The sequence below is a fragment of the Pseudoliparis swirei genome, chromosome 19, assembly GCF_029220125.1.
Source record: "Pseudoliparis swirei isolate HS2019 ecotype Mariana Trench chromosome 19, NWPU_hadal_v1, whole genome shotgun sequence".
Lineage (NCBI taxonomy): Eukaryota > Metazoa > Chordata > Actinopteri > Perciformes > Liparidae > Pseudoliparis > Pseudoliparis swirei.
The window spans coordinates 23,449,382-23,476,958 of NC_079406.1; the positions used below are offsets into that span (position 1 = coordinate 23,449,382).

General features: G+C 42.7%; 1 protein-coding gene and 1 long non-coding RNA gene across 2 annotated transcripts; one reads left to right on the forward strand and one right to left on the reverse strand.

The window, feature by feature from the left end:
- Positions 1 to 7,111: 7,111 nt before the first annotated feature.
- elovl6 (ELOVL fatty acid elongase 6) lies at positions 7,112 to 21,848 on the forward strand. The gene is made up of 4 exons (XM_056439744.1): positions 7,112 to 7,394; positions 18,365 to 18,496; positions 19,319 to 19,470; positions 20,309 to 21,848. The coding sequence occupies exons 1-4, from the start codon at positions 7,312 to 7,314 to the stop codon at positions 20,749 to 20,751; spliced, it is 810 nt and encodes a 269-aa protein (XP_056295719.1). The 5' UTR covers positions 7,112 to 7,311; the 3' UTR covers positions 20,752 to 21,848.
- A 1,535-nt stretch (positions 21,849 to 23,383) lies between these two features.
- On the reverse strand, positions 23,384 to 26,237 carry LOC130209859 (uncharacterized). The gene is made up of 2 exons (XR_008834720.1): positions 25,305 to 26,237; positions 23,384 to 24,502 (listed from the first exon to the last, which is right to left on the reverse strand). It is a non-coding gene; the product is annotated as an uncharacterized LOC130209859 (long non-coding RNA).
- Positions 26,238 to 27,577: the final 1,340 nt, after the last annotated feature.

A 27,577-nucleotide genomic window follows, 5' to 3' on the forward strand; every position in this document is an offset into this window, starting at 1 on the left:
TTCTGCGAATATGACCAAGTTGATCACCGGACTTAATCTATGACAACCCAGGGTTCAGATCAGGAACCGGGAGCAGAGTTGTAGTTTAACACCCTTCTCTGCTCTTCCATTCGAGCAGTTACCCACCCTTGACTTTAGAGTAGAGACTGTGTCTGTCCCACGGCCACTTCAATTAAATAAATCAAAAGTAAGCAGAAGAGGAGTCGTACACAATAACCTTATACAAGTTAACACCATTATTTCAGCAGTGCAACAAAACAGGACTATTAAATGTGGTCTCCTAAATATTCGATCTCTGTCATCTAAAGCTGTGTTACTGAATGATTTAATATCAGATAATCACATTGATTTATGTTGCCTAACTGAAACCTGGCTGAGCCATGAAGAATATGTCTGCCTGAATGAATCGACTCCTCCAAGTCATATTAATACTCACATTCCTCGAGGCACCGGTCGAGGAGGTGGAGTAGCAGCCATCTTTGAATCGAGCCTATTAATTAATCCTCAACCAAAATTACACTACACCTCATTTGAAAGCCTTGTTCTTAGTCTTTCACATCCAACCTGGAAAACACTACAGCCAATTCGATTTGTGATTCTGTACCGCCACCAGGTCCATATTCAGAGTTTATATCTGAATTCTCAGAATTTATATCAAGTTTGGTTCTTAAAACCGATAAAGTTATTATTGTTGGAGATTTTAATATCCCTGTGGATGTTGATAATGATTGCCTTAGTGCTGCATTCATCTCCTTGTTGGACTCGATTGGCTTCTGTCAGAGAGTACAGAAACCCACTCACAGCTTTGGCCACACGCTTGATCTTGTTCTTACTTATGGCGTTGACATTGAGCATTTGAACGTCTTCCCACAGAATCCTCTTCTGTCAGACCACAACCTCATAACTTTTGAATTTATACTACCGGAGTGTACTCCGTTAGTCAAAAGTTTCTACACTAGATGTCTAACTGATAGTGCTGTAGCTAAATTTAAAGAAGCGATTCCTTCTGTATTTGATTCGATACCACGTCTCAATAAAACAGAGGACTCCTGGTCTAACTTTAGTCCGTCCCAGATTGATCATCTTGTTGACAGTGCCATAGGCTCTCTGAGAATGACACTGGACTCGATAGCCCCTCTGATGATGAAGACAGTGAGGTAGAGGAGGTTTGCTCCTGGTATAACCCTCAGACCCGCAAACTGAAGCAACGTCACGAAAGCTTGAACGCATATGGCGTTCAACTAATCTCAAAGAATCCCGCTTAGTTTGGCGAGATAGTCTTAAAACATATAAGAAGGCCCTCCGTAATGCCAGAGCAGCCTATTACTCATCAATAATAGAAAAAATAAAACAACCCCAGGTTTCTCTTCAGCACTGTAGCCAGGCTGACAGAGAGTCACAGCTCTGTGGAGCCGAGCATTCCTATAAACCTTAGTGGTAATGACTTTATGAACTTCTTTAATGAAAAGATTTTAACTATTAGGGACAAGATTAATAATCTCTTGCCCATAACCAGTGCCAATCTGTCCTCAAGTGGAATGGCCTTGGAAACCGCTGTATGCCCTAGTGTATATTTGGAGGGATTTTCTCCTATCAACCGTGACCAATTATTTTCAACGGTTTCTACTTCGAACACGTCTACCTGTCTCTTGGACCCCATCCCGACGAGGCTGCTTAAAGACGTTTTGCCTTTAATTGGCGGCTCTCTATTAGATATTATCAATGTGTCTCTGCTAACAGGCCACGTACCACACTCCTTCAAGGTGGCTGTTATTAAACCTCTCCTGAAGAAGCCCACTCTGGATCCAGAGGTATTGGCTAACTACAGACCGATCTCTAACCTCCCCTTCCTCTCCAAGATCCTTGAGAAAGTGGTCGCAAATCAGTTGTGCGACTTTCTACATCATAATAGTTTATTTGAGAAATTTCAATCAGGATTTAGAAAACACCACAGCACCGAGACGGCACTGGTGAAAATTACAAATGACCTCTTAATGGCAGCAGATAAAGGACACCTCTCTGTCCTGGTCTTGTTAGACCTTAGTGCTGCATTCGACACCATTGACCATGACATCCTGTTACAGAGACTGGAGCAGTCGATTGGCATTTCAGGCACGGCACTAATTTGGTTTAAATCCTATTTATCAGATCGATCTCAGTTTGTATTTGTAAACGATGACGCCGATAACCACCAACGTTAATCACGGAGTTCCACAAGGTTCTGTGCTTGGACCAATTTTATTTACCTTATACATGCTTCCTTTGGGCAATATTATCAGGAAACACTCCATAAACTTTCATTGTTATGCAGATGACACTCAACTATATTTATCGATAAAACCAGAGGAGAGCAACCAACTCTGTAAAATTCAAGCATGTCTTAAAGACATAAAACATGGATGACCTGCAACTTCTTGATGTTAAACTCAGACAAAACCGAAGTAATTTTAATCGGCCCTGAGCACCTCAGAGATCAATTATCTGGTGATATGGATTCTGTAGACGGCATTGCCCTGGCATCCAACACCACTGTAAAGAATCTTGGCGTTATCTTTGATCGGGACTTGTCCTTTAACTCCCACGTAAAGCAAATCTCAAGGACTGCATTCTTTCATCTACGTAATATTTCAAAAATCAGGCACATCTTGTCTCAAAAGATGCAGAAAAATTGGTTCACGCTTCGTTACTTGAGACTGGATTACTGCAACTCCTTATTAGCAGGCTGCTCTAATAAATCTCTTAGGTCCCTCCAGTTGATCCAGAATGCTGCAGCTCGTGTTCTCACTAAAACTAAGAAAAGAGATCACATCACTCCTGCACTAGCTGCTCTTCACTGGCTCCCAGTAAAATCAAGAATCACTTTTAAAATTCTTCTCTTAACCTACAAAGCCTTGATTGGTGATGCTCCATCATATCTTAAGGAGCTTGTCGTACCATATTGCCCCACTAGAGAGCTACGCTCACTAAATGCGGGACTACTTGTAGTTCCTAGAGTCTTAAAAGGTAGAATGGGAGCCAGACCGTGTAGCTATCAAGCTCCTCTTTATGGAACCAGCTTCCAATTTCAGTCCGGGAGGCAGACACAGGACCTTCCTCTTTGACAGAGCTTATAGTTAGGGCTGAATCAGGTTTGCCCTGGTCCAGCCCCTTGATATGCTGCTATAGGCTTATAGCTGCGGGGGGACGTTTTAGGATGCACTGAGTACCTATCTCCTCTTTTTTCTCTCCTTAAGGATGAATTTTCATCTCTCAATCACACGTTACTAACTCTGCTTTCTCCTCGGAAGTCCTTTTGACTTTACGTCTCATGGGGTCATCGGACCCTATGAGACGGCATAGATCCTATCTGCCTGATGGATCGTCTGGGTCGTGGAATTCCTGCTCATGACTACGCCACTGTCCTGTTGAGACTCCGCCCCCTCCTCCTCCCCACCGCCATCTGCCTGATGGATCGTGGAGGTCTCCATCGTGGAATATGCCTACTATGAACTATTCATACACTCTGTCATATTCATTGAATGTATTTTAACTCTAAATCTGTCCTTCTGTACACATTACATCTATTGCATCTGTCCATCCTAGGAGAGGGATCCTCCTCTGTTGCTCTCCTCCAGGTTTCTTCCCTTTTTTTCCCCCTGAAGGGTTATTTGGGAGTTTTTCCTGGTCCGATGTGAGGTTTTGGGGCAGGGATGTCTATGTGTACAGATTGTAAAGCACTCCGAGACAAATTTGTAATTTGTGAAATTGGGCTATACAAATAAACTGAATTGAATTGAATTGAACTTGGTAGACCATACAACGCAAGAAGAGATTTTACATTTAGAGTGACGTGATGGTACGTTTAATAATTACAGTCCATAAAGCACTGACGTCTGTATCATAGACATCGTCATCTTGTAAGACAACATATAATGGATGAGATTTTTACTTCAACTGGCAACAGGTTTATTAACACATTGTCCGGATGCATTTTTCGGCGATGTTCGAATCAATGCGCTTGACATTTTGTTTTATAGTCTTCCCAATGCAAATAGGCTGCGGGCGTCATGGTGAGCCACTTTCAGAAGTGAGCACAACGATGATTTGTTACTGTGGCTGAGCTGAACACGGCCCGACGGTTGAACTGGAAACTTTCTTTGTGACAAACATCAAACATGTCCACAGCTTGTGGGGGTTTCCTTGTGCATGCCAAATTCACAAGTTCTTATAGATGTACATTTCACACTGGTTCACTTTTTAATCCATGTGATTTTTACAAAGGATAAGCTAACGATCAGGTGACCTATCTGAAGAGAATGTCACAAGCAACCACTTTGAATTGGGGGGGGCGGAGTCCCAGTGTTTGTGTATGAGATCAGGGGGTAAATGTCCAATTCAACCGGCGATGTCATCATAACATTTCATCAGCCCACCACCCAAAGGTAACCTGCAACCAAACCTGCGGAGTCAGCACCGTTGGCTACAAGTATGCATGTGGGCAACCGCCTGCCGCCCCGTCATCAGTTTCTAGAGGTGAGAGTTCAATTAGGCTTTGTCAAATGGGATTACGACACCTGTATTCGTTGATAAGGCAGCCATTACAACCAGTGGCGGCTCCTGAAGAAATTTTCAGGGGGGGCAATTTTTTTAATAATGATTAACCCTCCCAAAACCACAGAACTTCAGACAGCTGTCTATGTGTAGCTTCTTCACAATGCCATCAAGTCATGTGACTCCAGTCAGTGTGACGGCTGTGACTGAACTCTGTCTGTGAGCTTGTAGTTAGTTCATAAGCACAGACAGTCTGAGGCAGTCTGTGAGCTGTCTGTCAGTAATCCAGCTCCTGGTCTTTGATTTGGTGATTTTTTTAAACAAGATTTAAATAATTATAATAATAATAAATATGAGATCCCCATTTGTGATTCCTGCATCTGTGCTTTTTCAAATAATAGAAGAAATACAATTGCAATCACTTTCAAGTAAACCAGATTGCTCCACCAGACAAAAAAAAGCTAAATGTTGAGCTTTTGTTTTGAAGGGCAACAGCAGAAAAGCCAAACTCACGTCGCCAAGAATCTCGGCTGTCGCGCATGCGCAGGCGCAACTTGTAAATACCGTAACGTAAACATTTACATTAAGGTACAGGCATTTCAACATTTATTTATTCATGACTTAGTTTTATGTCGGTGTACTTTGACCGTGTGTAATATGTGGAGTTGTCAATAAAGGTCTTTCTGCATTTCCCCTGCGCCTCACCTGTAGTCCTACGTTCCTCTTTCAGGGAGCACAGCTGACAACACGGCTGTCAGAGAACCCGCTTACAGGCGTTCTTTAACATCAGGCGGAGATCTTTTCTGACGTCGATCTTCCAGTCAGGAAGAAAACGTTTCAGAAGACACCTCAGAAAATGTTCGAGAATGAGGAACAATGTGTTTCTGATTTTATTTTCATTTTATTTTGGAGAGCGACAGGGAACGTCTCCGAGGTCGACCGATCGACGTGTTGGCGACCGCTGCTCTAGGAGGTCCTACTTCTATTGTTGCCGATGTGTCTTCAATGTTACGCCGACCGAAAGGAGTCTCTTTCAAAGAAAGAATTGAATCGCTGCTGTTGCCCTGAGCACTGGCCGACTGAATACGCCTCTGTCGAAGCTGTATGACGTACTGAGATGCTTTTACGTCGATTAATTATGACAAGACCTGGAGGGGCGACTCCTCCCGGAAGCCATAGAGAATGCATTGAGAGCTCTGTTTTGTGAAAAAAATGGGTTTAACATTGGAGTCAATGGGAGAGGTCTGGGGCGATTTTCATTTCGCCCAAAGTCGCCCCAGAAGGGGCGGGGCCATTTGAAGCACGACTTTAGGCGGACTGAATGACTGTTACCTGATTGGACAATGACATACAGAGGCAGAGCAGACGTCTAGTGGTAGAATGCGATTTTTTTCTTCTTTTTTTCTTCTTTTCCCCCGAGGCAGTGCGTCGCCCCAATCGCCCTTATGGACAAGCCGCCCCTGATTACAACACTCACTCAAAGATTAGAAAACTGCAACAAAGATTGCATGATGATGAAATGATTGTGCAAAAAAGTGGTCCAGCCAGGGGTGACTATGGGTGAGTGGGTAGCAGGTCCGTCTTTCAATCAAGGGGTTGGAGGTTCAATCCCCACCCTAGTCGATGTGTCCTTGAGCAAGACACTTAACCCTGAGTTGCTCCCTGTAGCTGTGTCTACGGTGAATGAATGTAACAGTATTGTAAGTCGCTTTGGATAAAAGCGTCAGCCAAATCACATGTAATGTAATGTAATTTCAAGACAACACATCATCAGAATCAGAATGTATTCCTCTCATCTTTGTCTGATAAGCTGTGTATTTTGGAGGCATTATTGAACCAGAAAACATATGAAAGACTGCTGCTTAGATACTAATGCAGTTGTTTTAATAATAATAAATGCAATAATATATATGAAAAAAATCACTGAGTGGGTCCTTTTCCCTGCATAAGTGCTTTGATAATTAAAGTACATTTTGCATGCTTTGAGTCATGCTTTGAGTCTCTAAACGAGCTGAACACTTCTTACACCGCTGCTAAAGTGAAATATAAGAAATTTTACAGAGTGTATAGAGCTGACAATATTCAGTTAGTTGATGTAAGAAACTATGTGGAGGATTTTTTTTCAAGCCAACATGTGTTGCTGTATGCTGGTTCTGGACAAAACAAGCACAATAAATGAGTTATAATTGTTAATAGTTGTTTAATAAATGTAATAACAATAAATAACCACAAATAAATAAGAATAACATTGAATATGATTTATGTAACATTTTTAATCAGTGGAATACTGCCTAATAGTCATATTATTGCCATTTTTATGACAAGTGTTCATATATCGTAAGCCTAAATAAGTATATTTATTATTGTTAAACAAAGGTTACATTTTATTTCACGAGTTTCAAAAAGTGCCCCCAATTTCTTTTTAAATGCCCCTGGATTTCAATCAGTGGGGGGAAAATTTCCCCCTAAATAAAATGTAGATTTCCTCCCCCTGACACTGAACTAGACTCCCAAATAACTATTATGACAGAGGATAACAAAACCCGGCGGCGTTAGGACCTGGAGTCCTCCCTTTCCCGGGGAAGAGGGCGTCGGCTCCCTTTTAGCCGGTAGAGGAGGAAGGTGCCGGGGACTGGCGAGCTGCTCGCGCACAACCGCGAGGTTCAGACTGCAGCGCGCGCGACGCGAGACGAGGACAGACGAGCTTAAAAACGGACAACCTCACAGTCGAGTATCTTTTTTTCAACGGCGTCAAAATATAGAAACCACAGCGCAGCCAGCATGTCGGTGCTAGCGCTGCAAGAGTACGAATTCGAGAGGCAGTTCAACGAGGACGAAGCCATACGATGGATGCAGGAGAACTGGTAAGGCTGCACCGCGACGTGACGTTAGCGCATTATCATTCCGGCTGTCTTGTCATCAGCCGCAAAAAATGCCGCTCGTGCTGACGTGCAATTCACAAATCCGCGCAGGCCCCCCCCCCCCGAGCCGCGTGCGAGCGCGGTGCTGCTCCGCCGCCTGATTAATTGGACACTACTGCATCTTTTACCCGGTTAATGGATTCGTCTTTGACTATTTTGTGTTTGTTTGCCGTGATTTAATCTCAGTCCACGAGTTGCCGCGATACTTATTGTGCAGCGTGGCCCCGGAGACCGGTCCAACCGCATATTTAACCAGTCACTCAGCCCTCCAATTGGTTTCTCCTTCAAACGAGTTCGTCTTCTTTATTTCAGTAAACATAGGACTACTGAGCATATATATATATATTTTTTAAACTACAGATTATATTATAAAATCACAGCGCAGAGAATTACATTAAAAGTAATTCGCAGGTTATTGTGAGGTACCTCTAAACTATTTTGAAAAATGTAAGTTCTTCATGTTCTGGGCCGAAACCAACCGTTATTTTTATATAATCTATCCATCTGTGAGATGAAATATAATGTATCAGGATAAAAGGGAATAATGGCCATCACGTGCTCCCAGAGTCTGAAGTAAAGTCCTCAAACAGAAAGCAAAACTAACCCTGAAGATGTTTTATTCATAGTGAAACAGAAAATTGACTGGAACTATAAACCCATCGTCCCATTGCCAAATATCCGTAAATGGACTCCTTTATTCATAGTCCAAGTTTAGTAATTATTAAGTTTTATTGTGGAAAAGGAAGGAACAGACCACACTGAATAACTTATTACTGATGAATTACTAAACAAGCTCCAACAGAGCAGTTTATGACATGAAACCTTGTTACGACTGTGACTTTAAATAAATTAACATTTATTGTCCAGTGTCACGATTGCCTGGCAACTTTACCCGAGACTGTTATCTCATTGTGGCTACTGAGATTAAGCAAATATTGCTTTGTGTGTGTGTGCACATTGATGATTTCTTTATATGTAGGTCATGTGCCGGTCCATCCAACCAGCCCTCATGGACTCACTGAAGGGTCATTATGGTCCGTGCCAGATTGAGCCAAGAGATGGTTCTCATCCACACGAAAACGAGTCATGCGGGAGGCATTCATCTGGCTTCTTCTGGCATCTGCTTTGCACCGCCTGTGGAAAGAGCCACGTACACGTTACATATTTAAAATACATTTTGATTAAGTAGAGAGCCGTTGGAGCAGTTTTTTATTTTTTATTCATTGAAATTAAATCGGTGTTGCCGGGGTGTGTGTGTGAGAGAGAGGGGAAGCATGGGAGCGGTGTGTAGGAGCTGTCCATACCCCGGTACTGACAACCGACCAATCACGTTGATCTTCTAATGTCGGCTGACGGAGGCTCGGCCAATGGGGTTGCAGCTGGTCTGTGCCGACTCCTGCTCTGCTCCAGTAGGGTGCACATGGCCGAGAGAGGCAGCGACCGCAGAAAATTGGATCTGATGGCGTGCTTGTTTTCTCTCCAAACTTGTTCAGGGAGTCGACCGACTGAATGCGGCGTGTTTTTTTTGGTGACTTAAGGGGGAGATGGAGACAGAAAAGAGGAAGCTAGTTGTGTAAAACAGAAAGCCGTTGGTTCACTTCCAAAACCAGCCGCAATGTTTACTCACCAGACTCTGACTTAAATCTCAGACTTGCACATAACACTAGTATTAGTCATTTAGCTTGGGGGTAAAGTGCCTTCATCAAACAGCTCGGGACTGGAGGTAACATTCCAGCCACATTAGGTTTTGATTGACAAAGAGTTGCTGTGTGTTCATATGGAGTTGGTCGAGATTCGGTCCACAAATTCCAGTTCTGGCTTAACTTTTTTTAAACTATTTCCTCAAGAAAAGAAGAATAAACCCATTTTCAGCCGATTTCGGCTGCCACAAACCGTCTTTTGTAATAAACGACAACATATTACTTTATTGATTCGTGCCAATTAATATATTTCTGAGCGCTAAGTCCTTGTAAACTAACATTAGCATGCTTGTTAAGCAGGTCCAAACTACTGCACTACAATCGAGTGTTTTACCTTTTTACCTTCGCATTGAAAATGCGGAAGGTTATGTTTTGATCGCCATTTATTTATTTATTACCTTCGCATTGAAAATGAGGAAGGTTATGTTTTGATCGCCATTTATTTATTTATTACCTTCGCATTGAAAATGCGGAAGGTTATGTTTTGAGCGCCGTGTATTTATTTATTTATTTGTATGCGTGTTACTCGCATCACTAAAAAAGTATTAAACCAAATCGCATGAAATTTGGTGGGATGATTGGTTATTATCCGGGGACCATTTGATTAGATTTTGGGATCGATCGGGTCAAAGGTCAAGGTCATGAAAAGGTCAAAATCTTCTTTTTACCATAGCGCGGTACATTTTTATCCAATTGGCATGCAACTAATGCCAACATGTTCATAATTCAATGCCCAATCTTGTGATATGCGAAGGTATGCGCTCTACCGAGTGCCCGTTCTAGTTTTAAATGCTGTGGGCATCACTTAGCTGGGAGGGGCCAGCAGTGCAACATGCTTTTAAGTCTGAATTCGTGGATCAGAATTCAGTATTGCAAGTGACCAATTAACCCCTTCTGAGATCTGATTCTAATTTGATATGCAGGTGGCCGCAGGATTTCTCTAGAGCATGAAACCCCATTTATCACAATGGAGACACAGCTGAGGATCTCTCTCGATAAATGACAATAAATGTAACTATTTAGACCTCAAAGGTAAGAAAAAATATACAGTTAAGTTTTGATTTAGTTTTTCCAAGTTGGTCATGAAAGTCGTTAAAAGAGGGAAAGGCATTATTGGTTTTGTTGATGAATCAAACGTGTTTCCACTTCCTCAGTGTAGCCGTAGGTGCTGTCACTTTTCAGCTGAAACCTGCACGATTTATTTCTTCAAAGGAATTGCGAGACACCTTGAGACTCACTGTACGACGACGCACAGAGATGCACATCGACAGACACTGTGCATTGTCCTGGGGGATGAATGGAGACTGGTACACTGATGTGATGCGTCCTCCTGAGACTGGCAGCAGGCAGCTCAGCATTGTGAAGTCAGGATGATGAAGCAGACGGTGGTCAGAGGAAGAGGAAAAGAGTGGACGTGGACCTCGATGCTGTTGTCTAGAGACGACATCGTCTTCAATGTTATGTAACGACCACAAATGTACCAGATTGTGCAGGAGCATTTTTTGTTTTTTCGACACGGCACGTCAAGTTCGACGTTGCGTATGAAAATATGCGCAGCTTACTCAAAGTTATCAGCATTTGTAATAAACGTGCAAAAATGCGTTTGCGTAAACCAGATACCGCGGTCGCTTCAGCAAAATAAACAGTTTTGCTACATCAATGCTTCCTTGTTGGTGTCAGCAGCTTCACTCGCCACCTGGCACCCGAGGGTGCAAACAAAACCTGTCACGTCAGCCGGGTGATATTTACTTGACTGTCCGCTTTAAAAAAAAAATGGAAAGGCAAAATTCCCAAATTCCAGGGATGTCATTTTAGCTCGTACACGTTCTTCTGTCCAAGTCCACACACTGGATCGCGTGCGTTGACTTGTTAAACGGTTCACAGCATTGTGCTTCAAAAGTAGGATCTGAATTTTTTTAAGTAGTTTGATTTTCTATGAAATATAAATATGTTCTCTCCATATTCTTTTTTTTAATGATGCAAAATTGAACTCATAAAATGTAATAATAATAATAATAACTTTATTTATATAGATTGAGTCAAAGCAAAACAAATGGAATAGCAAGAAACCAATATTACATTTAAAAGTATATATTAAAATTAAAAATATAATGGAAAATAAAAAATATATAATGGAAAATAAAAAACCAAATAAATTAAAAACAGACAAACTAAATTAGGGGAACCAAAGTTCTGCATGAAAAGACTAGATCACTTAAAAGCTGTTCTTTAAAAATGGGTTTTAAGAAGTGATTTAAAAGAAGTTACTGATTCTGCGAGCCTTATCCCCTCCACATTGTAAACATTGTTGTATGTCATTATTCAGATTACATTGATGACATACGGTGCAGTGGGCAGTGCTCCCAGACAGATGATTTAGTCTGTGGCCATTAAAGGTAAAACATCTGGCATCAAAAGCTCAACTGCTTAACCCCATAGCTGCACATAATATCGAATTTAAAGCATATTATTTAACCAACTGATGAATAATCCAACATCATATTGTTGTGTATTATACTATTAATGATTTTGGATGTCAATCGGTGTCAGCATTTGCATTACGGAGACGCATTTCGAATCTTCACCTTTTTTGTAGTCATGCGTTTGTTGTGATTCTGGCCTCTGAGGTAGATAGCATCTCTATGGATCTCTTTACTTTTGATGGATCTTCAGGAGGTGTGAGTGGGCGGGGGGGCGGGGTGTTGCTCTGGACCGATAACAAGGAATTCGGAGCCTGAGAATGCTGCAGCGAGCATGAACAATGAGACGCATGTTGCGCTCCGTCTGTAAATGCTTCTTCCCACGGCTCGTATGACTCAGCTGAGAGGTATTGCGACGTCGGTTGGCATCAGGCTATAATTTAAATAAATATTTATTTCGAGTTTTCATATCTTAAAAAGTGTTTCACACTCGACAGAAATGATGAGGCATTACAGACGGGCAACTGTCAAGGACGCCCGATTTAAAATCCTCAGTGCAGAACATGTGGGAGAAGGAGCTTTATGGTTAATTAGAAGCCAATTAAAAATGTTTTATTCAAGACATTATTTGCCTGGTGTCACACTCGGGAAGCAAGAATTCGCTCCTCGTCCATCCCCACGGTCAGCTGACCTCTTGATTGTGTTTTTATATTATTTCCTTTCCCCTGAATTTGCTGCACAGCTTACAAAGCAACTCACCGAAGACATTTTTGGAGTTCTTTGCTCAATCAAATGAAAATAAATGAATGTTCACGGTTCGTCTTGATGGTCAGACAGTTACACCGGCACGGTCTTCTTCACGCTGCTGCCATTTTTTAACAAGAGCGACGCCTGACGACGACGATGATGATGATGATCTTTTCTGACCACGTAAACCCAGAGTCCACCTTGACGCTCGCTCGGCCGCTCCTCTTCCCACGACCGGTGAGATGGAAAAGCCGGCTTGGCTCCTCGAGAGCGAAGGTCTGCCCGGAGTCTCGCTTAAGTCTGGTTTCCCTTTTCAGATTTAATCAGGCTGCCAAGTAAATTCTGCAGTAACGAGCCGTTCCTTCGCACCGTCTATTTTAGATCGCGTCCACTGAGCTCCGACCGCGTTTACATTTCTCGAAAGTATTTTTTTTTAAACATGCTTAATTTCCCCCTTTTCATTAGAAGCCATTCTCCTCCCTCCCACCTTTACTCGGCCCGTTGTGTGTGTGTTGCTCTGCGTAACAAGCCTCCGACGAGCCATTTGTCTGGCTGCTTAAAATAAGCATGACTCAAGGTGTTCTTAAGCCCTTAACGGGCTGGTATAAATACCACTCGACTAAAGAACCCGTTTCTGGCCAGATGAGGTGGATCGTCTTTGCTGGCGTGGGCCACCAGACGCACAATTAACTCGACATCTTTCGAGCCCGGTTATTTTGAGTTTCCCTAGAAATTGTGCGCAGTAACTGCAACTCGCTGCGCTTCTAACTGGATTATCAGCGGCCGCTTCCCGGATGACATTATTCTCCCGTCACGGCGAGGTCTCACCGACCACCTCTCGATCTTCTTCCGTGGGTTGCTGCTCATCCTCTCCGTTGGCACGGCAACTCCGGTTGCCTTTCCTCTTCGAGACAGACGACAATGGTAGGGAATAGAGTTACCCCCCCGCCCCCAAAACAAACAAACTGAGTGCCGTGTGTTATACACGCACACACACGCTTTGCGCACATGTTTGCATGATGTATGCCACTCCTTGTAAACACGCCCTTCGGGGAGGCGGTTGGACGTCGGCTCCCGCATGCACAGACTCATCCTCAGACTCAGGACGACGTCACCGGTGAGATCCAAGTTTCCCTGCAGGTTGAACAGCAGCTTTATACAACACTGTGTGGGGGGCGGGGGGGCTTTTCTGATTTTTGCTCGGCAGAAGTAGGAAAGCCAACGTTAGGCTACAAAGGAATGACACCGCGCATGACTTCACCACCACTAAAGGCCAAAGGCGGGCTCGTGTTTGCCGTGGTGACCTCTTTGTTTTTTCGTTTTGCTACTCTAATCCAACTACTACCGTCACCATTTTAAAGACACGTAAAAGATCCATGTGTAGGGTATTTACTGACAGGTTTTCGTAGAAGAAAAAACCTGTTAAAACCTCTTGTGTTGACCGCAGACCTCATGTCAGGCATCCAACACAAACCCATTGATTTGAATACTAGAGAATGGACTTATTAACCCGTTAGCCGGTTTTTATGACTCATTCCTGCAGCTTTCTCTTTCCCTGCATACATATATCGATCATGGTCTTTTCAGTTGGGGATTTTTACTGTTATCTAATATTTTATTTATTCGTCACATTCTTTTCAACTAAGTATGGAATATCTGATTTGTGACCACGCTGGTAAAAATAGTACATTATTCATCTTTTGACCCTGTAGCAACAGAAATATAGCATTTCTAAATGTATTACAGAATATCAAACTTTAGCTGCATCAAGGTCAGATTCACATGAACACGTAGAACTCCTGCAGAGGATCTGTGAAACCTGCGTTTCTAGAATGAAGCCACTGTTGCTTCTCGTTATTTGGAGCAAAACTCAGCTGGAGAAGAAAAAGATGAATAGTTTTTACTTCCTGCAAGCGGGACACCTCTGCTGGTTCTGTAACTGCTCCATGCTGAGCCTCCTCAGAAGAGCTCGATGGTGTCGTTTCCCCCATTTGTGCTCCGTCGCCCCACTTTGACAAACGCAGCCAATAAATCGCCCCGTTTAGACAGAACTCAGGTTCAGAACAACAGTTCCAACAATTAGGTGATTAAAATAAGTCCGTGGGACAATATTTTATCGGCGAATCAATTGAGGAACATGTTGTTGCTTCTTTATTAGTTGCTGGGTTGGGTTGTAGGTATTATTTTCCAAGTGAGCTTGAAGGTGTAACGACTCGTGTGTAGACCCAAATGCACCCTCGACTCCAAGGATCCTACGAACTTATATTCCACACTCTGGAAAGGGCAGGCAGAGTATCAACAGGACGAAGGGCTGGTAGGTTCACGGGGAGTCGGACTAGCGGGTTAACCAGGGACAGGCAGGGTCGGCGACAGGAAATCCGTCGAGAAACAAGTGCTGGAGAGTCTGGTATAGAAAAGGAAGAACAATCTGGCAAGTTGTGTGTGTGTGTGTGTGTGTGAGGCAGGAGACTATAAAGGGATTTGATTAGTGATCAAAGACAGATGTGTGAACAGGTGAAGGAAGTCAGACTGACGAGGTGGGAGTGACTGAACCACAGAGTGAGGAGCTGAACTGTGACTACAGGTGTGTGAACAGGTGCAGAGAGTTAGACTGACGACGGGGAGTGAGGAGGGTGTGGAGCTGAAACTGTGACAGGAGGAAGCGTCGTTTCTGACTCTAAATCCAGCTCCAGAGTTATTAGCAGGGCCAACTTGTAGCCATTTTATTTATTTTCATTCTAAGATTCGGATCTTATGACTGACGAAGCAGTTATAATACATCTTTGGCCCTGGGATCATATGAAATAGAAATAAAAGATCGCTTTTTCGGTAGGCTCTTATTTGACTTAAAGCAAGAGTCGGAGGACTTTGAAAGTGTGATGTCTCGGGTGAGTCTGAATACTGGCGGTCGAGGCACCGTGGAGCATGAGGGGATGATGTGAATTCACACTGGGGTCTCAAATGGATTCCCGTGGCTGCAGCTGGTCCTTTTGCAAAGACTACAGCAGCAGCCCCCCCCCCCCCTCAACCCCCAACACCCTCAACCAACGTGTCAGCTCTGACCATGCCCTTGGGTTTCTTTATCCTTTGTTCTTATTATTTTTTTGTCCGACAGTGTTATCCATCGTCTTCACCTTTTGGCTTTGTGTGCTTGTACACGATGTTGATGAAACGGAGAGGACAGGAAAGCCCCGCCATAACTTTGGTGACATGCAACAGGTTGCAACAATCGTTGTGGTATTTATTTTGATGTAAATAAACACTAAATGTATCTAATAATTTTTTTTTTAATCGGGGTACAACTAGCAATTATTTTAGAAGCAATGCATATCCATCTATTTATTTCTGCAAATTGTAAAATCTCAGATGTGCTCGATTGATTTCTCTTTAAATTTAAAGAAACTGTCCAAAGGGTGTCGCGAGTAATGTGTTGACTTGAAAATTACGTGAAACAAGTCCGACGCATGTACGTGTAAAGTCTGAGTATCTGAACTTGATGAATGACCGAAGGTGAGTCTCAGGTGAACAGAGACAAGTGACAATAACACATTCCTGTGTCGCCCGTCTGCGTGCCGACGTGAGCCAAATAACCAGCAGCCGGATCCAATAAAGTGTCGGTTACCGCACAATGCAACACAAAGTTACTTTTGATCAAGTGCTGTACTTAAACACACATTTAAGATACTTGTACTTGAGCCTTTTCCTTTTCTGCAACATTGAAGCTATGAAACTCATTAATGCATCAATAATGATAATACAATGATATTTATCGTTCATCAACATTAAATAAAACATTTCTCTTTATCAAAACAAGAGGTTGTATCGTATTATAAAAACACTCCAAAAGGCTAATTTGCATATTAAACATCACTTAATTGTGTTTGTTGTGTTACTCCTGTCACACACAAGGTTTCACTTTGACTAATTGATTTTTAAAAAACAACGTCAAAAAAAGTCACACAAAAACGCAAGAAATGTGTCATCGCCCATCAATCTGACCTGTCAGCGCTTTTGACAGCGGGAAAAAACTTTGCAATGCGGAGATTGTCGCTCCTCTCGGGTAAAACCGGCTCCGCCACCGGATGCCGGTCGCCGTGCGCTCCGCGCTGCTCGGCCCGCCCCGCCCCCTCGTGTTTATCGAGACGCGGTGATGTCATCCTGCGCTCCGGCCCTGTTGTCGTCCTGCGAACGCAGCGGCGCCTCTCCACCGTGACCGGGCTGCTTTGTCCTTTGTTCTGTTTGTCTCCAAGAACAGAAAAGGGTCATTTCCCACTTTCTGGACAGTGACAAGTCCATTATGTTCAACTGATGACACTCATTATTATTATTATTGTACTTTTGGTCCTGTCTTTATCCACTTGTGCTGGCAGTAGTTAACATTTCACGTTGTGGGCATATTTTACCCTTTTTAGTGAAGAAAGGTGGAAGTTTATACATGTCATGACCTAAAATGTACAACCGGTCAGGGCAACAACAAAACAAAAAAGATTATATATTTAAGTTTATTTATTTGCTTTTATCGTTTGTTTTTATTGTAATTTTTTAATGCATAGCTTTTAGGATTTTTTAAAATTATGTGTTGTAAAGCGTCTTTGAGTACTATGAAAAGCGCTAGAGAAATTGTATGTATTATTATTAAGTACAACAGTCACGGCTCTGAGGAATGTATAACAGAGAACACTGTTACAACGTCAGTTGAGCTTGAATAGATGTTCCCATCCTGAGGTTTAACTTTTCTTTCATACAATACAATACCACACACACACACACACACACACACACACACACAATGCTTTGAATAGAATAATGAGTTCCCACAGAGTAACACATTATTATTTGGGAACTAATGTTGCAATCATGTAACTTTTTAAAAAGCAGCACAAAAACATCTCGACCCCTCGGGCAAGCGTTACGCAACTCCTCGTCCCCAGGGCTGCTGGACCCAGAGTTCCCAGAATGCCTCTCATTCCTCGAGAGCCGACCTCAAGGTGTGATGTGTTGCTGCCAAGGGTGTAGCGACGCATGTTTATTTTCTCCACCTCTGTGGCCACTGCGGTTCGGATGCCTTGCTCACTGGCACTCGCAACCGTTGCATCATACATTTATTCCTCCAAACTTTTCCGGTCTAACGCTGCTCCAAACTATCGCTCTACTTTCCTTCTTTTTTCCCAAAGAAACAACGACCTGCTCTAGGTTCAGGCAGCGTGACCCAATTGGAGCTGGACTCGAATCATTAAATCATGACTTCGATAATCGCTCCTATTATACGTTGGAGCTTTTATTCTCACGCTGCCGGGGAAACTGACTTTTGGGTTGGGCGCAAGTGACACTCACTCATTCTCCCATAGCAGTGGAGTACATTCAAGGAAAAAGACATAAAGGGTTGTTTGGGAGTTTTTCCTGATCCGATGTGAGGTTTTGGGACAGGGATGTCTGTGTGTACAGATTGTAAAGCACTCTGAGACAAATTAGGAATTTGTGAAATTGGGCTATACAAATAAACTGAATTGAATTGAATAAAGTGAAGTTGCATATGTCGAGAAATGCAACGTTCGTGGTGAATGTGGAACAGATGAATCACTGTTTGTCGCTCGCGTGACTCGTTGCTCCCAGATTATTTATCATGTCTTGATATGATATGATATTCCTTTATTCGTACCACAGTATATATATTATATATATATATTTTATAGATCTTCTTTTATATATATATATATCTTTTATAGATCTTATTTTATATATATATATCGTTTATAGATCTTTTATATATATATATATATATCTTTTATAGATCTTCTTTTATATATGTATATATATCTTTTATAGATCTTCTTTTATATATATATCTTTTATAGATCTTTTATAGATTAGTCTGGCGCTATTTATTTGTCAAATTTCTGCCCTTTTTGATCCGGTCGACTCCTCACGTTTGTCGCCCGGTGGAAAAAACCAAACCTAATCGGCGCATGACCCGGCGTTGGTAAAGTCAATGAGGAGTCGAGTCGAAGGTTAATCTCTGATCTTTTTTTTTCTTGTGTGTTCACAGGAAGAAGTCGTTTCTCTTCGCGGCTCTCTACGTCGCCATCATCCTCGGTGGCCGCCGCGTCATGAGACAGAGGGAGAAGTTCGAGCTGAGGAAGCCGCTGGTGCTCTGGTCGCTCACGCTGGCTCTGTTCAGGTGAGAGAGCAAACACGAAGAGTCAACCTCATTATTTCAAATGACTGAGTCTTTGTGTATTTCGAACCCACTAAAAATGCAGTTCCATTCACGAGTGCTTCTTAGACAAGATATGTTCATATTATACAAGAAAATCAACAAAACCGTACATGTTAGCACATTATTAAAACGGCAGACACACATGGCATCAACCTCGCACATCATCTATTTTTTAATTTTATTATTATTTTATTATAAGACAAAAGACTATACATAGACATAACACCTAGAGGACGATGGAACAATGCGGATGACAAAACAATGGACATAACATCATGAAGTCAGAGTATTGTGAAAGAAGAAAAAAGAAACAAAGAAAAAAACAAATAATTAGAAGAAGAAGAAAGAAAGATGCATGTGCACATGCATATCATCTACTTAATAAACTAGAACGGGCACTCGGTAGAGCGCATACCTTCGCATATCACAAGGTTGGGCATTGAATTATGAACATGTTGGCATTAGTTGCATGCCAATTAGATAGAAATTGACCGCGCTATGGTAAAAAGAAGATTTTGACCTTTTCATGACCTTGACCTTTGACCCGATCGATCCCAAAATCTAATCAAATGGTCCCCGGATAATAACCAATCATCCCACCAAATTACATGCGATTTGGTTTAATACTTCTTGTGTTATGCGAGGAACACGCATACAAATAAATAAATAAATACACGGCGATCAAAACATAACCTTCCGCAATTTCAATGCGAAGGTAATGAATGAAGCACATTCCGTGATTTCTCTTCTTCATACGTCTCCTTTGCCCGCCTGCCCTTGCAGTATATTCGGTGCCATCCGTACTGGGAGCTTCATGGTGTACATCCTGATGACCAAAGGGCTGCAGCGGTCCGTCTGTGACCAGAGCTTTTACAACGGGCCCGTCAGCAAGTTCTGGGCATACGCCTTCGTCCTCAGCAAAGCACCAGAACTGGGTAAGTCCAGAGCTCCTCGTCGCGTTTCTCACGCTGTCCATGTGTCATATGTAGTTTACCGTGAACGACCCGTCTTCAGTCAAAGGAGCAGACCACCAAGCAGGCTTCCGGTTGGATACATTTTCTCATTTTCATAACATCGTGCTCTTTAAGTGAGGCTGCTTTCAGACGGCTACGCCTTGATATTACCTCATGTCAAAGGCATTATAACATGATGGTGAACAGCAATTACAATAATTAAGTGATCCGTTCATCACAACTCGATGCCAGACGACACACGTCCGCAGCGGGCATTCCGGACGCGCCTCTTGTATGCTGTACCGACGTGTGACCTCACAGGCCGCACGCACTGGCTGTTTTACCAAATGCATGTCGCGACCTTATAGCAGCTAAGGAGTGCCATTGGTCATTTCAAACCACTTAAATAGAGTATGCTTATTATCAGGGTTCGTACGGTCATGGAAAACCTGGAAAAGTCATGGAATTTTAAAGTGGTCATTTCCAGGCCTGGAAAAGTCATGGAAAAAACTTAAATCATAAAAGTTTGGGAAAAGTCATGGAAATGTGTTATAATCACATGTCCATTTACGCCGAGTTTGAAATAATTAATATCTTTTTTAAAGAAAGACGCTCAAAATGTAACCCGGCGTACGCTCTCAATACGCAACATTTTCTAAATTCTTCATGTTTATACCGAGATTCCAGTTTGGTCATGGAAATTTGGTTTAAAGTCCTGGAAATCCATTGGTCAACATGTGTAAGAACCCTGTATTCTCCATGACCTCTATAAACCTCCCCGTCTCCTAAACAACCGAACCTCCTCTGTCCCCACCGGCAGGCGACACGCTCTTCATCGTCCTGAGGAAACAGAAGCTCATCTTCCTCCACTGGTACCACCACGTCACGGTGCTGCTCTACTCCTGGTACTCCTACAAGGACATGGTGGCCGGCGGCGGCTGGTTCATGACCATGAACTACCTGGTGCACGCCGTCATGTACTCTTACTACGCGCTGCGGGCGGCCGGCTTCAAGGTGTCGCGCAAGTTCGCCATGTTGATCACCCTGACCCAGATCGCCCAGATGCTGATGGGCTGCGTGGTCAACTACCTGGTGTACTCGTGGATGCAGCAGGGCCAGGAGTGTCCGTCGCACATGCAGAACGTCGTGTGGTCCTCGCTCATGTACCTCAGCTACTTTGTGCTCTTCGTCCAGTTCTTCTGCGGGGCCTACGTCAGGAAGTCCAAGTCGAAGGCCTCGGCCGGCGCCGAGAAGAGCGAGTGAAGACGCGGAAGAGGGGCGACGACGGCGGCGACAGAGGGAGTTGGAAAAAGACCGGCGACTTGAGATGAACTGTGTGCGTGTGCGGTGAGGGGTTGTTGGGATGCAGGGGGTGGTGGGAGGAGGGTCGAGAGGACGGCTGGTGTTTTGCGCTTGAGCATTATTTTTATTCTAATGGACGCGGCGTCTCCGTCGAGGGAACGCCGAGGAAGCGGCGGGAGTCACGATCAGAGCCGTCGTGACTTGTCCACCTGAAGTTTAAAATCTCTTTTTTTTTAAACTATATATATTTTTAAATAACCTAAATAAAATATAACCACCACAAAAAAAAAAAAAAATGTCACTGCCACACGCATATGTTTACTGGGTATTATACAAATGGATAAATTGGTACATATGACGATGGGCGGCGTCGACGTCGATCCGAGTGTTTTTTGTCGTCTGTTGTGTTTTGTTTCGATCCGTCGAAGAGGAAGTTTGAGACGCCGGTGCCAAGTCGGTGGTCGATGAGAACTGGCGGCGTTGACGGCGCTGTATCTTCTGTGTCTCGCGTTGCAAAACGCGATATTTTCTCAGGTCTTAGGTTATCTCTTTCTTAATATAATATGCATATCAAGACAAAAGTAGACATGTTTGACATGGAGCCGGCGCGGCCGTTTAGTCGGGAAAGAGTGTGAATGAAGCCGATTGGACTGACTGCCTCAGGCGATCACTCTGCTGCAAGGCATGATGGGAAGCGGATGCTGACGGTGCCCCCCCCCCCCCCCCCCACGCATCACCGCTCGTCATGACCTCGCAGAAGTTGCCGAACACACTCGGAAAAATGACTTGCAGTTGATTTCCAAAACGCATCCCCGCGCTGAAGGGTCCCGACCAGTGAAGAGTCTGTTGGACGCCGAAGGCTTAAAATGGAGGACAAACATATTTATTTAGCAAAAGAAGAAGAAAGAAGAAGAAAAAAAATCAAACATGCAAATTGTTGAAATCTGCGGTATTGACTTTTAAAAGTACGATGTATCCTTAATGGTGTCTGTTGTGCATTTGTGCATTTGCACTGTATCAATGTCAAAAACAGTTGTTGCCAAAAAAATGTGACGTGCCTTTGTGTTGTGTTTTGTTTTGTCTCCACTTCAACATCTTACTCCCTCATGCTTTTGTCGGTGCGGTACCCGGAAAGCCATTTTAGTCAGCAATAATTAGAAAGGTCAAACTTATGGAGCGGTAATCATAACCAGTAAGGAGCTCTACCTGTAATGAACTCTTAGGCTAATCAAGGAGTCCACCTGCTGGTTTCACCTCGCCATCTAAAGTCAGTGTGTGTCAACACTGCATTACACCTTTATTACATGAGTAATTGAGCTAATTAGCTCTAACTGATAACTACTATGCATCCAAGTGTCCACAGCCACCGTACATGACCTCCCCCTAGAGGTGAAACTGTGCAATTACACCTGTTCAGTGAGACTAACTACATTTGTCAAAAGAAATATTAACACAACTTATTTTTGGTAACTTTGATAACCAACATTATTTTTAATTCTTTCCTGCGATTAGTAGTCGGTTATGCTCATAAGCACAACCTAAATCATAATTACAGTAGAGAGGGACTCACCTTGGAGGGAACACTTATTCTCAACTAAAGAAAATGTCCCACTTCGTACTATGTTAGTAATGTCATGTGTGGCATACACTATAAACATAAACGAGTTAGTTTAACCGGCTCAATGTGTTTTTTGGATCAGCCGCACATTGTTTATTTGAGTTGCATAACAAAACATGGTGGCTAGACCTGACCGAGTCCTCAACAAATATGCCCTTTCTATAAAAAAACGTATTTATTACGCAGTAGACATTCTTTTTTTTCTTTTTCAACAAGATTAAGAAATCAGAAAATGTCTTTAAAAGCTGCAATAAGTGATGAAAACGACATTTTGAATGACATAAACTGGTTTCGTTATCTAACGTCAACTGTTACCAACATTAGCTAACTGGCTAACTGTTAGCCTCTTGTTTATATAAAACCACCGCAAGAAGACCCGGATGTGGCTAACGCTGAGTGTGAGGCAGCAATGTAGTGACCAACATGAGACGAGCTCAATAAAACATTTACACAATGTCTCAGAAAGAAACAAATTAAAATGAAAAACAATAGGTTCCTCTACGACGAAGTCAACGAGGACCCTAATAAAATGCCATAGATGCTACCGCTGCCAGTGTAATTCCACCTTTTGATATATCATTAACTTTCTATGTAGGGAGAGCGGGGTAATGTGATACACTTTTTACATTTGCTCCCCTCTAGGCGAGCTTAAATGATATATCAGTAAAACGTACACATTTCCCATTAATTCAGGATGTTACCTAGCAATGTACGTTATCAGAATGTCTTTTGGACAAAGGACAGTGAAAATATGATTGTTTAAAAAAAAGTGGTCTTGTGTCTCACTTTACCCCAGCTTAGGGGTAAAGTGAGACAGACCTGAGAAGTCAAGGGGGTAAAGTGATCCACTTACTTTTTCCATTTTAAAACTACCATAACAACACATGTTGTAATAGTTACAATCCTGACAGCTAGATTGACAACTACACATTCCAAAACTAATATCAGACTAGTAATAGAATCATGGAGATTAAGATCAATTAAGCACATTTATTTAAACACTTGAAAGTAACTCCAAACAAAATCCTATAAAACAAAATATAATGCAAAATGTTTTAATTAACAATCAAATGACAGATAGAACCAGTTAGATTAGAACTCATATGCCAGTTCACGGCAATTAACTGGAGCAAGGCCATGGAACTGGTCAGCTAGTTGTTTCAAGTGTTTGCTCCTCCTCCATCTCATCTGTAAATATTCTCTTTGCCTCAGCTACTGCACCCCAGGATACTGATTTTACTTCCCCTTTCTATTTTTCTTTATAAATCTTTTGAGGGTTGTCTTGTCAATATTTCTATCCCTTCCAGCTTTTCTTAAGGACTTATGTCCTTGCATGACCTCAGCGGCTGCACTCTCCATCTCTGCAAGGGGTGTTTGGCCCCATGTTGTCTTCCTGGTGTAGTTTCTTGGCATGATGGCTTTTCTACAATGTTTATGATATTACAAATACAAGATAATTAATGTAATATTACACTCAAATATGTTTAAGACTAAACTTAACTTGGGGTAAACTGTCTCACTTTACCCCACAGCCACTATTTTAGAAAAAACAACATATCTTAGCCATTCAGGCTAATCTTCAGCTCGCATCAATCACATGGTTGTATATGTTAGAGGTTCATCGACATGTATGATATATGGTTTTCTACCTAAATCAATTTGTTTTGACACAAAAGTTGATTTAGTTCACAGCAGGAACATTTACTTTTACATGCAAAAAACGATTTTTTTGTGAAAAAACATACTTAACACAGCACCAGCACCACTTCTTTTTCATGGCAAGGGGGGAATGGGAGGGGCTTGAAAACATAATTCTCACATTACCACAAATGGGTTCCTTTGCCTAGATACAGGGGGTGTCTCACATTACCCCGCTCTCCCCTAAGGTAAGGCTTATTAACAAATGTCCCCCTCCACATATCCGTTTAATCATTATTCATCCCTAACGCATTTTATTATATAAGACAATTACACACAATAAACAACTTCATGGAAACTTACAAGTTTAATAATTCGCTACCACATTTACACACACTGGTTTTACACCAGTAGCTGATTTGGTATGAAGTGGTTCTCCTTGTACACTAGCGCCACCTGCTGGAACAAAAGGAACATGGTGGGAAATGGACACGTCCTCCCAGCCCTCCCAGTCTTGTCCCAGTTGAAATAACATTATGGTAACTACTATATCTACTATTTTAATAGCCAAATTAAACATTAAACCAGGTGGGTCTTTCTGCCCATTGAACACACTCAAAATTAACTTTGGGCATAACGATTAATAATAAATGTTAAGAAGTTTCAGAAAGAAGGAAAGAAAAAGTTTTGATTCCATATACGAGATAGTGGCGATGATTTATTAATGAATATACAAAATATGTATTGGAAGTTATGACACAGAAAATGCAGAACAATTATCTTCCGTTCGATTAATACTTAATGTTATCATGGGGAAGTTTCAGAAAGTAAGAACAAGTTTTGACCAATAAACGATAATTTCTTAATGAATACATCAAATATATGTTGCAAGTTATGACAGAAAATGCAGAAATAAGTTCTTCCGTTCGACTTGATATTTTTGTCATGCTTTCAAACATTTTAATATGTTTTTAGGTCGCTGCGATGTTCATTGATGTCACTTTTTGAGGGAGTTCAGGCTTTAAGACTCAAAATGTTCCCTCCAACTTCCCCTCAGGAGAGAAACCCCCTCCCGAGGGATGCCTCAGGTTTTGGGACTTTCCCCTCCTCCCGGGGTGCACCCATAGATTCTGGCTCATGTATCCATGTCCAATACATGCATTAGCCCCCCCTCTCCTTTTGATTTCAAATCTGCCCAAATCCTCGCCAACTAGTATTACTCTGTCCTGCTCAAGAGCTAGAGGGACCAACGACTGACCTGGAGGATCAGAGCAAAGCCTTTGAGTGGGTCGCTAATTCCCTCTTTAGCCCTCATCAGCTGTCCTCCGGGCTGAGACGGAGGCGTGAGCGATAAAGCAAAGCTCGGCCCATCTGGCAGAAAAGTCCAAAATGAGCTAATAGGGAAGGAATGAAACCGCTTTCGTTACTTGTGAAGAAGAAAAAAGACACTTGTCCAATCTTCTCTCATCCTTTTTATTACTTAAATAACTCTCGGTTCACGTTTTTCGGCCTTCCTTCTCTGTGATAATCCGTTGGCACGTTCAAGCACTTTTTTTCAGATGTTTTGAAGGATTCAATATCTGGAGCTAAAAATCCAAACTTCAAACTCCCACATGGCGACAGAAGGTGACTTTCGTAGAACATTGGGGGAAGATGGTGTCTGTGAAACTACAACTGTTTCCATTGTTTCCAGACTTTCAACTCCAACTGTTGGACAAATTCACTTTTGCCACTAAATAATCTAGACACTTAATCCAGTGCAGAGAAAATAAATGATATAATACGATCTAATATGAATTATGAGTATTTTGATGCTAATACTTGTGTATTTTTAGATAAGTATGATTTTGAATTCCGAACTTTAACTATTTTTACACTGTGGATCAGGCGGGTTCTGCAGGAAGTCCTTCAGCTCCGACTCCTCCAGCGGGGCCTCCATCAGGGACCCGTCCACCGCAGACAGAACCTTATTCCAGGAGAAGATCTGAGCGCTTCTTCCACCTCTTGACCAAACACCATACAGCCAAGAAAGGATTGGATTTCATTTTTTGTTGATAACAATCCAGTAAGATATGTTTGGATCCGAGCTGATCCCTATCCTTAGGAACCGACCTGATCCCTATCCTTAGGAACAGACCTGATCCCTATCCTTAGGAACCGACCTGATCCCTATCCTTAGGAACAAACCTGATCCTCATCCTTAGGAACAGACCTGATCCCTATCCTTAGGAACAGACCTGATCCCTATCCTTAGGAACAGACCTGATCCCTATCCTTAGGAACAGACCTGATCCTCATCCTAAGGAACAGACCTGATCCCTATCCTTAGGAACAGACCTGATCCCTATCCTTAGGAACAGACCTGATCCCTATCCTTAGGAACCGACCTGATCCCTATCCTTAGGAACAAACCTGATCCCTATTCTTAGGAACCGACCTGATCCCTATCCTTAGGAACAAACCTGATCCCTATCCTTAGGAACAGACCTGATCCCTATCCTTAGGAACATACCTGATCCCTATCCTTAGGAACCGACCTGATCCCTATCCTTAGGAACAAACCTGATCCTCATTCTTAGGAACAAACCTGATCCTCATCCTTAGGAACAGACCTGATCCCTATCCTTAGGAACAGACCTGATCCCTATCCTTAGGAACAGACCTGATCCCTATCCTTAGGAACCGACCTGATACCTATCCTTAGGAACCGACCTGATCCCTATCCTTAGGAACCGACCTGATCCCTATTCTTAGGCACAAACCTGATCCTCATCCTTAGGAACAGACCTGATCCCTATCCTTAGGAACCAACCTGATCCCTATCCTTAGGAACCGACCTGATCCCTATCCTTAAGAACAGACCTGATCCTCATCCTTAGGAACAGACCTGATCCTCATCCTTAGGAACCGACCTGATCCCTATCCTTAGGAACCGACCTGATCCCTATCCTTAGGAACAAACCTGATCCCTATCCTTAGGAACAAACCTGATCCTCATCCTTAGGAACAGACCTGATCCCTATCCTGAGGAACAAACCTGATCCCTATCCTTAGGAACAGACCTGATCCCTATCCTTAGGAACAGACCTGATCCCTATCCTTAGGAACAGACCTGATCCCTATCCTTAGGAACCGACCTGATCCCTATCCTTAGGAACAAACCTGATCCCTATCCTTAGGAACCGACCTGATCCCTATCCTTAGGAACAAACCTGATCCCTATCCTTAGGAACAGACCTGATCCTCATCCTTAGGAACAGACCTGATCCCTATCCTTAGGAACATACCTGATCCCTATCCTTAGGAACCGACCTGATCCCTATCCTTAGGAACAAACCTGATCCTCATTCTTAGGAACAAACCTGATCCTCATCCTTAGGAACAGACCTGATCCCTATCCTTAGGAACAGACCTGATCCCTATCCTTAGGAACAGACCTGATCCCTATCCTTAGGAACAGACCTGATCCCTATCCTTAGGAACCGACCTGATACCTATCCTTAGGAACCGACCTGATCCCTATCCTTAGGA